Source organism: Anarrhichthys ocellatus, unplaced genomic scaffold, assembly GCF_004355925.1.
Source record: "Anarrhichthys ocellatus isolate YVR2014 unplaced genomic scaffold, GSC_Weel_1.0 scaffold16, whole genome shotgun sequence".
In the NCBI taxonomy this organism is placed as follows: Eukaryota; Metazoa; Chordata; class Actinopteri; order Perciformes; family Anarhichadidae; genus Anarrhichthys; species Anarrhichthys ocellatus.
The window spans coordinates 197857-207785 of record NW_022280046.1 but is presented as its reverse complement, the minus strand read 5'-3'; the positions used below and the strand labels follow the sequence as shown (position 1 = coordinate 207785).

At 39.3% G+C, this 9929-nt stretch overlaps 1 protein-coding gene across 1 annotated transcript in view; it reads left to right on the top strand.

Moving 5' to 3' along the window:
- Positions 1–7922, top strand: part of opn4xa (opsin 4xa) — an 11142-nt gene extending 3220 nt beyond the window's left edge. The window contains 9 exon segments of the mRNA XM_031855526.1: positions 66–201; positions 3886–4019; positions 4438–4641; positions 4751–4922; positions 5996–6157; positions 6450–6557; positions 6639–6813; positions 7247–7390; positions 7500–7922. Of these exon segments, the coding sequence (XP_031711386.1) occupies positions 68–201; positions 3886–4019; positions 4438–4641; positions 4751–4922; positions 5996–6157; positions 6450–6557; positions 6639–6813; positions 7247–7390; positions 7500–7922 (1656 nt within the window). The 5' untranslated portion in view covers positions 66–67.
- The last annotated feature ends 2007 nt before the right edge of the window (positions 7923–9929 follow it).

Below are 9929 nucleotides of genomic sequence, written 5' to 3'. Positions count from 1 at the left end.
TGTGTGTGTGTGTGTGTGTGTGTGTGTGTGTGTGTGTGTGTGTGTGTATGCGCTTGTTGTCACAGAGATGGATGTGGATCACGGATTCTATCGGCAGGTGGACGTCCAGGCCCACGCTCACTACATCATCGCCTTCTTTGTCTTGGTGATCGGAACAGTGGGTGTTACTGGAAACGCCTTAGTCATGTACGCCTTCTTCTGGTAAGTAAACTGGCGATGGTGAAGAACGTGCATGCCTGTCATTGCTAATTTAAGAGTAGCATTATTTAACCAGTTTAGATAGAGTTTAATCAAAACAAACTCCTGGTTAACCAGAAAACTATTCTTATTTGTTATTCTGCTTTTTAATAATGATTATTTTTCATTTCACACTGCATCGTGCCTCGTGGCCTCATTTGCTCTCATCCCACAAACTAGTCTGGAAGAATGAACGGCCCAAATAATTAAAGTCAGCAATGTTTATAAAAGCCTTTTTAATTGTTAATTGGTCACACATGATGATTTTATAATTGTTCTATAATTTAGAATTCATGCAGCCTTGATTAGTCCATGTCACCCACAACAATAATCACACTTTGATTTTGGTTGCAAAGTATTTTTAAACAGATGGAACAAATGGATAATTTCAGGAAAACAACATATAAACAGAAAGTAAAGCATCATGAGGCATGCTGCATTTGGTTACATTAGTACAGCAGTCAAGTGAAAATACTGATGGCTTTACTCATCATTTTTAAAAATCTATTAGAAGATGATAGTTTAAATAACATGCTCGAGTGAAAGCTGTACGTGAGGCTTCTGTAACCGTGACTAGACTAGACGTCTTCTTACATTCCCATCTGCAGCATGACAGCGGTTTAATCAGCCAGCATGGTATGACGTGCCTACATCTGGTTTTGCAACAAGCCTCTATTAGCACTTTTCCTCATGTTTTTGCACATGAACTGGTCTCATGAACACATTTCTGAGAAGTTGACACAGTGCTCTACTGTTCAAGCTCAGCTGGAACTCCAAATTAACTGAGTTCACGGAAGCTGTTTTTTTTATCAGACACATTAACATCACACATTAAACAGTCCCTTTGGTGGCATATTACCAGAGGTGGAAGAAGTCACAGTTTTTTATCAACAAATTGTACATAGAGTAAAAACACTTGTAAAGCAGAATGGTGTTATATTATTGTATATTTTAAAGCATGTTAGCATGTTGCTGGTCAAGGTGGAGCTAACTTTAAGTTTTATAATAACAGCAATATTAGTAATATTACAATATCAATAGCATGTTTGAGATATCTGACTGGATTAAGATATAATCAAATCTATAATATATCCGATTGAATATCTTAAATTGTCACTATTAACTAAAAGTTATATATCAGTGTCTAATTTAGCAAAACAAATATTTTCTTTCCGCCCTCCACTGTTCACAGCTGCAGAGATTTAGAGCGCTGACTCGGGGAAACAGAGAATTATTGCATTAGAAAGCACAAGCAGAGAGGTCTGCACACAAGCCTGCAGGCATTCAATGGCAGGAAGCAGCTCAGTGATTTCCTACCTGTACTGGATAAATCAATGCATGCATTCAATAATTCAGTTATGCTTCTCCCTTATTTACATACAGCCAACACTGTTTTTACAGTCAGTGGGCAAAACAAGGAGGACAATGCAGAAGCTTTTGATATTAAATGGAGCTGGTGTAACTATTAAAGTATACTGTATATTAGGTTATGGCGCCATATGAACTCTGGTCTAAGGTTTACATACCCAGGACAAGGGACCATATGGTATCATTGTTTTCATTTCAGTTGGAACAAATATTCATCCACCATCTGTGTCCCATACTCCTTATACCTTTTATGTAATGGTAAAAACAATACAATGTAATATGTTCAAGCTACTTCCCAGGTGGAAGACATCAAAAGCTGTTCATATTCAGAAGCCGGCATGTACAAAAGGTTATCTAAATTTAGGTGATCTTTAGATTTCCCCAAACACCACACATTAGTAGCCCTCTTCACGCTCTGGCACCGTTTCTGGGGGCTTGTTTCAATGTAACAAATGCTATCAGCTATGATTTATAGACTGTTGCCAAAAAGCAAGCTGAGGTGTGTATGTGTGTGCACAGTGAGCTACGGCATGCTAACGGAAAGTTATCAAGTACACACCTTTACCGGGCATCCCAACATGACCATCTGTGCCAACTCACAGCCTTAGAAAAAGCACTGGTACCATCTGCTGCGATCCCCGCATAGACCGCTAGGTCAGGGGTCATTATTGTTCGTAAAACTTTATACATGTAAAATGTTTCATGGGTCTTCATGAAGCGGGATTGTGTGAATATTCAGGTTGTCCCGAGATATGTTAACAGTTTGCTTCTTGTTAACTGATGGCTGACGCAGTATAAGCTCATTTCACAGGAGGAATGGATTTGATGCGCATCTGTTTCGGCTGCATTTTGTGTTTGCATTTCAGTGTTACTCGGACAGAACAGATTTTAGGCAGTTTCAAAGGGAACATAAGGAGTTGCTATCGGGGAGTGCTTGAACATTTTAATTAACAAAAAAATGTAATGTTCCATTGCAATTCAACTTTCTTCCTGAACTTGCTTCGGTTAAAAACAAACAAACATAAAAGGGCTGCTTTGTTCTGGGAGATTTAACGTGCTGTGTGGGGGTGGGGTTAGTGTTCATTTTTGGGAGACAAATGCAGACTGTAGAGATCCCTTTGCTGCCTTTACCTGCACCCTCTCAGGAATTAGACTACAGAAGCTTGTGTTGAAGTCAATATGTGAATATACTGACACTACTGCTTTGATTTAATGGATATCCTCGAGGCATTTGGCTTATGGGGATTCCATACGGTCCTCCCAAAGCTTTTATTTTTAATCAACAATAAATTAATATTCATGTCATTGATTATGATGTAGCCCATAAGATAACAATAACACAAATAAGCTTATACAACATACACCACATGAATGTATAGTCTGCAGTAACTAAAGTATTCTGACTAATTATACACATCACTGAAGATAATTATTTTTGATATTGTTATTGTCATTGTTATTATTATTATTATTGTACACATGTAAGGCAGGGGTTAACTCAAGCCTGTATTATAAAGGCCCAGGGTGAACAATAGCGATAGATCTACCAACAGATCTTGTGGGATTTTGGCTAGTTTTTGACATTTTATAGCACAGGCGAAAGCAGACTTGTACTCAGCCATTAACTGTCCAGAAGTGTGCAAAGGCTTGCATGCATTTGTGGGTTTTTTCATAAAGTGACATTTCAATTGAATTTATAATGGGATTTTTCAAGTGATAGTGGGTCCACGTTGACTGACTCTTTTCATTGCAGCTGCTGACATATAAAATATTTCTGTCACTGTCTTTACTGGCTATACAGGGGAGTCCACTGAACACATTGTTTTGGAGCATTGCACGTGTATTGTCCCTCCATTGTATTTAGTATTTAAGTACTATAAGTATGATTGAAAGGGGGTAGTATGGATGTGCCATTGTTATCGATTTCCACCCTCCTGCTTTCGTTATGTTAAGGGAGGTGGAATTAAGTTTCGAAAGACGAGGATTTGAGTATGAACTAATATGATTTTGGAGGTGTTCCAAGAGGTAGTGGATGGACTCCACAAAACATATGTTAAGCTGTAGAAACGAAAAAAGTGTGGGATAATAATTAACTTAAACTGAACACACAAAAAGATTGTTTTGGGGTTGAAAGCCAGTTACTGGCTTATCTGTTACTTCTGTTGATCATTTCTAAAAGAAAAATGTGTATGATAATGTGGGTGTCAACAACAACAACAGCATATTGTTTTATGGGGTATTGAATTTAATTTAAGACTTTTTAAATCCTCTATGTTTCAGCAACAAGAAGCTACGGACTGCCCCCAACTTTTTCATCATGAACCTGGCAGTCAGTGACTTCCTCATGGCAATCACACAGTCACCCATCTTCTTTGTTAACTCCCTTTACAAAGGCTGGATTTTTGGTGAAACAGGTAATTTTTCATTCAATTAGATATTATGTACTCCAAAAATATCTATATCTATCAATCTTGTCCATGTTTGGAGCTAATTTTGAAATATGTTACCCATTTATAAAATGTAATTCAAAAAGATCTGCTTTTCCTAGTATTTATTTCTAGTGTCTCAGCATATGTGTATGTTCTGTGCCAGCTGTTACTATGTTTAGTCACAAGAAATGTATGTGAAAAGGATAATAGCATTTAGATCTAGGAGCATTTAGTCCCTGACGCCAATCAACCTGAACCCTGAAACCAATGAATAGATGGCGTGAATTGCAATTTGAAGTCCTGACTATTCATATTACGTATCTCATGTAATACATAGCCTTCCAATCAGAAGACAAACAACAACATATGAATGAAATGCCTCCATCTGTCTTTTCCTCCACAGGCTGTAAAATATACGCCTTCTGTGGAGCTTTATTCGGGATCACCTCCATGATAAACCTTCTGGCCATCTCTCTAGACCGCTACATTGTCATCACCAAGCCTCTGCAGGCCATACAGTGGACCTCCAAGAGACGCACATGCTTCATTATTGCCCTGGTCTGGCTGTACTCTCTTGCCTGGAGCCTTGCACCCCTTCTGGGGTGGAGTAAGTAACTTAATTTGTCACCCCCTACTCTTTTTATTCAACTACCCGCTGCTTATACTTTGGACCTTACACTTCGTTCTTACGCCTCTTTGTCATTTTTTACCTCAAGGTTCATACATACCGGAGGGCTTGATGACCTCATGCACATGGGACTATGTGACATCTACTCCTGCCAATAAAAGTTATACTTTGATGCTGTGCTGCTTTGTATTCTTCATCCCCCTGGGCATTATATCCTATTGTTATCTGTGCATGTTCCTGGCTATCCGCCGTGCAAGCAGGTGAATGAATTATAGGTGAATATGCAGCACTTTAATGCACTAAACACATCGAAGATACCGCCATTTAAAGCTAGTCTGTATAAAACAATATCATACCATTCAATTGTAGCCTATAGCTTTCCTCTACTGTCACATATTCACATCTACAACCTACTGAAATATGTTCTAGAAGAGACTTGACATTGCTGCAATGCAATTTCTTAAATGTTATTACAAGCATGTTACATATATTGTGATGTTAGCATCCGTCACCCTAGTTCTTCCCTTTTATAGTTTATCTATGTGCATGTGTGTATATTTGTCTGTTTTTCAGATCCTGCCATTTCATGCCTGTCCATCAGTAGCCTTCCATACACATTAGCCAATTCCCCCCTCAGCAAGTGAAGCCCTTTTCCCATTTCCGGGGTACCATCCAAGACTTTGCTGGGGGACACAACCAAATTACATGTGGATGTAGCTTTTAGTATTTACCTTCAGGGCAATGTTGACTTAAAGGAATACCTATCTGTAAGGCTAGCGTTGATATCTTGGGATGATGCTATGATGAATGTTCTGTAGACCTTTTTGGTTGCAGTGGAGGTATAAGTTTCACCATCTAGACTTCAGTATGGCTACTGTGAAGGTTACAACTCTGTAGGCCGTGTCCCTCAAAGGAGTTGGCGTGCCTCTAAGCAACAGCTTGCCTGTTACTCTTTGCCTGCTCTGTCCAGTTTTGGTACATCAGCTTCTCTTATTTCATATTTTACATTCTGTCCTTATGATGTGGAAATTGATCATGTTTGCCATCTTTAAGCGCATTCCAATCCTCTTAAAAGGAGTGAAAAAAGTATTCAAGAGAGCAAATAAGATTAATCAAATGTACCCTGTGTTTGTTGCCCTGTTTGTTGCATTGTTTGTTTGGCCGTGCCTCATGTGCCTCACTTTGTCTGCATTTGGGTCCACAGTCATTGCATACATACAAAATATGTCTGCAAACACTAAGTGGTTATTTTTAATTAATTTAGTCATTTTGTCATACATATTGACTCCAAAGTTATTTTATTCCTTCTCTCTGTCCTTTATTCCTTCCACAGAGATGTGGAGAAGTTGGGATATCAGGTGAGGAAGTCAACCCTGGTCCAGCAGCAGTCCATCAAGACTGAATGGAAGCTGGCCAAGATTGCCTTTGTGGTCATCATAGTGTTTGTGCTTTCTTGGTCGCCCTATGCATGTGTCACCCTCATCGCCTGGGCTGGGTAAATATACAGCATGACAAGGGCTCCTTATGATCCAATGATTTTGTTCTAATAGTCTAACTGCATTTGTTGTGTACAGACTGTTACGTAGATTCAAGCATAAAACAAATAGGATGCTTGGTTGCACTGTGTACTTCATCTCAGCCATTAACCATGAGCCATATTCCACCTCTTGTAGAATATCATTATAACAGGCATGATGAAGTGCTATGCAATGGGGTCAAATTACATTACCAGTATCGTTACAGGTGATGTACAGTTTTACTCTTTACAAACACTTCACACCTTTCAGATACGGAAGCAGCCTCAGTCCCTATTCCAAAGCCGTCCCTGCTGTTATAGCCAAGGCTTCGGCCATCTATAATCCTTTCATCTACGCCATCATCCACTCTAAATACAGGTGAGTGTCATCCAACGTATCTGTTGCTTAAGCTTGAAAAGAGTATAGACGTTTTGCTGAGAGATCACTATTTTTCTACAGAGATACCATGGCAGAAAAGGTTCCCTGTCTACACTTCCTAGCCCAGGCCCCGAGGAGGAAGTGCATATCAGTGTCACACAGCGAGTCCTCTCTCAGGGACCTGATGCTGAGCAGACAGTCATCAGTCTCCAAAACCAAGTTTCACAGAGTTTCCTCCATGTCTACGACAGACACAGTGAGTTTGGCTTCGGCAGTAGGTTTTGAGGAGTAGAAGCAAACGCATGACAAGTAGCACCATCAGTGGTGTGCTTACAGAAATCAAACGCACAGACATTGAAGTTGGGATATTTTCTGTGTTGGATTTTAAACTTGTTTTGGTATGGTTGCCTTTAGGCCAATAGAGGTCAGGAGAAATCTTTGTGTTGTACAGTGTGGATTCTAAATGACTCTCCTTACATAAGAACTGTATCAATTCACAGCATTAACTTTTTTATATTTCTTGCCCAAGAGACGGCATGAAAAAAAAAAGAGCGGCGTCATTGGTTTTTTAATCAGAATGTCATTAATCATGTTATTTTCTAGTACCACAATTACAAGGCAGATATACAGAGTCACATTATTCAATTCTTACCTTGATTTACATGCATTAATGTGCATGTCCCTTGTAGCAGGTTTGGAGTGATGTGGAGCTGGAACCTATCGATCAGAGCCATTGTGTGAGGTCCAGCTATTCCCTTGGAGCTCTGAGGGACAAAGAGCACACGTCATTGGCTAAGCAGACCAAGGAAAAGGGAAGCCAAAGCCAAGAGCAGGTAGGGTAGGTGCTCATCATTATATTTGTTGTTTTTAGATTCTAATAATCATGGAGTCAAAATCATGTATTCATAAAGGGCTATGTCCTGTCGATTACTTCTGTTCTAGATCCACATCCCAGAGCGAGGCTCATTGAACAGAAGTGATCGCGCCCTATCGCCTGAGTGTGTCAACACAGTAATGCCGTCGGCCTTGTGGAGGAGAAGGCAGGAGAACACTACAAGTTGGAATAAAGAGACGACACAGGAAGTGGAGAAAGATGAACATGAACAGAGAGAGACACGGCAAGTTCAGGAGGAGAACGATGAGAAGGAGCCGCGGGTCCTCATCCAGCCAGACTCTCTGGACAATATTGTATGTGTGCACTCCCAAGCTATCGTCAGACCAGACTCAAAGAAAGGCCCTCTGGACCCTAGCTATTGTGAGGAAAAAGAAAACACACCGAGCAGACAGAGAGAACTGTTGCTGAATTTACAGCCTCTGGACTGTTCTGCTCAAGCGCTTGAGTCCGTGCAAAGATAACTAAGCTAAATGTTACATGTGACTGTGACACACATCAAGTAAACAAGTTTGTTTTTGTTGTTCAAGAATGAGGTAACTACTGAAGCAGCTGACAACACTTTTATCTCAACTGTTTAGCAATGCAGTGCAACCAAATACATTTGTTTATAGGTTTTTGTGCAATTGTATACACAACTGTTTTAAATAATAATCTTGAGACACACCTTTCCTGTTCAGGCTTGCTGTTAACATACAAACTAATACTACTCTTGTCTTCGGTACTATCGACACTGTCACAGTGAAACAAAGGAATAGATCACAAATGGAACCTGATCTAGAATTACCTTTAAAAAGTTCAAAATAGTATGCACTTTGTCAAAAGAGCTCAGAATCAACTGTATACAAAGAAGAACTAATTAAAGACCGACCATATTTATTATCAACTTGTTGCTGAGAGACCGAAGTTTGTCTCTTTTTGGAGTGTTTCTTGTTTATTTTGTGAGGAAGCAGATTTTTGTACACTTGTTTATTTAGTTACCAAAGCTACATATCAATGTCTTGTGAGTGCCATGTCTATAATGCACTATTGCCTCCATATGTGCATGTGCTGTATTATGAGTTCAGGCACCACAGTAATGCGTTTTACAGCCCAACATTTCATTTACTGCAGCTTACTTGGAAACAATGTAATATATTTGATATAAAGCGTTCTGCGAAGCAAAGTGAGTCGTAGTACATTTCAGGAAGAAGGCTGCACGTTGTCAGGAACAGTATTCCCACGGCAGCAATCACGGAAAATTCTAGAATATTGCATATTTGTTGCCCTTGGTGCTATCGTTAAATCTTAAACTAGAATGGTTAGTCCTGTGTGTATTTGTGGTGGGAAATAAACCTTTCAACACATTGTTTTGGCCCATCTTCTTAGAGCTTGCAAAATTACAAATATAGTATGTAGGTAAAAAATATTTGTAAATCCACAGTGCTGTCAGGAAGCAGAAGGAGGTGGATCTATTTTCCTCTATTTCTTTTTTTAACCCACACAATCCCATTCATTTTCTATTTGTTTATACCGTAGAGCAGCAAGAGTAAACACAGAGAATGGGATGACATCAACAGATGTCCCGTGCTGGATGTATAAACCAGAACACACAGTGCATGTGCTTTGACCGAGACCAGGCTGACAGAAGTCTATAAATAATGTGGATCTGTTAGATGTATGACTCTATTAGCAGGGGGTTGCTGTTCTACATTTTGCATCCTTTTTCACTTTTACTTGTGTGTCCATGTAATTACATGGTACAGTTCCCTCAAAAGGATGAGCAATTTATTTAGAGTGACACTTAAAGTGTGTTCTTCCTTCGAAATCAAACACCCAGAAAGACCCCGGTTGACATGTCTTTGAACTTTAATTCCTGAGTGGTTTGCTTCTCCAGTTATGTAAAGATGATTTAAAGGTACAGCGAGCCTTACATAAAGAACTAGTGCACTTCAGTGGTTCAATCGCTTTGCACAGGGGAATTTTGCTGCTGGGCTTCCCATTAGTCTATAACCATATATTGATGTGGCGCACATGTAACTGAAAGAAAGCCCAGCTGACCCATGCTGCAGAATGCAAACATCTATCTAGCTTCACTGGTTGAGTTAATGGTATTCTGTAGAATGTGTCATGCCTTTTGAACATGTACAAAAAAATCAATGTATATTTATTCAACAGAATATCGCAAAAATAAAAGGATCAAAAACATTTGAGAGAGCTGGAATAGCTATCAATGTGATTTCTTTCAAACAAATCAGATTAACCCTTGTGTAGGGGTCAAAAATGACCCGTCACTATGTTTAACAGCATAGGAAACTCCCTTAATGATCTTTTTTCAACTTGAAATTCAATGAATTTTCCTAGAATGACCCCAACATGAAAAAAAGTTAAACATTGCCTTTGTTCATATTTCCATAAAAGCTGTACACCAACAGTGTACACATCTTGTCTTAGGGGTCATTTTTGACCCGGTAGTTATAAAATCATTTTCATACTACAGA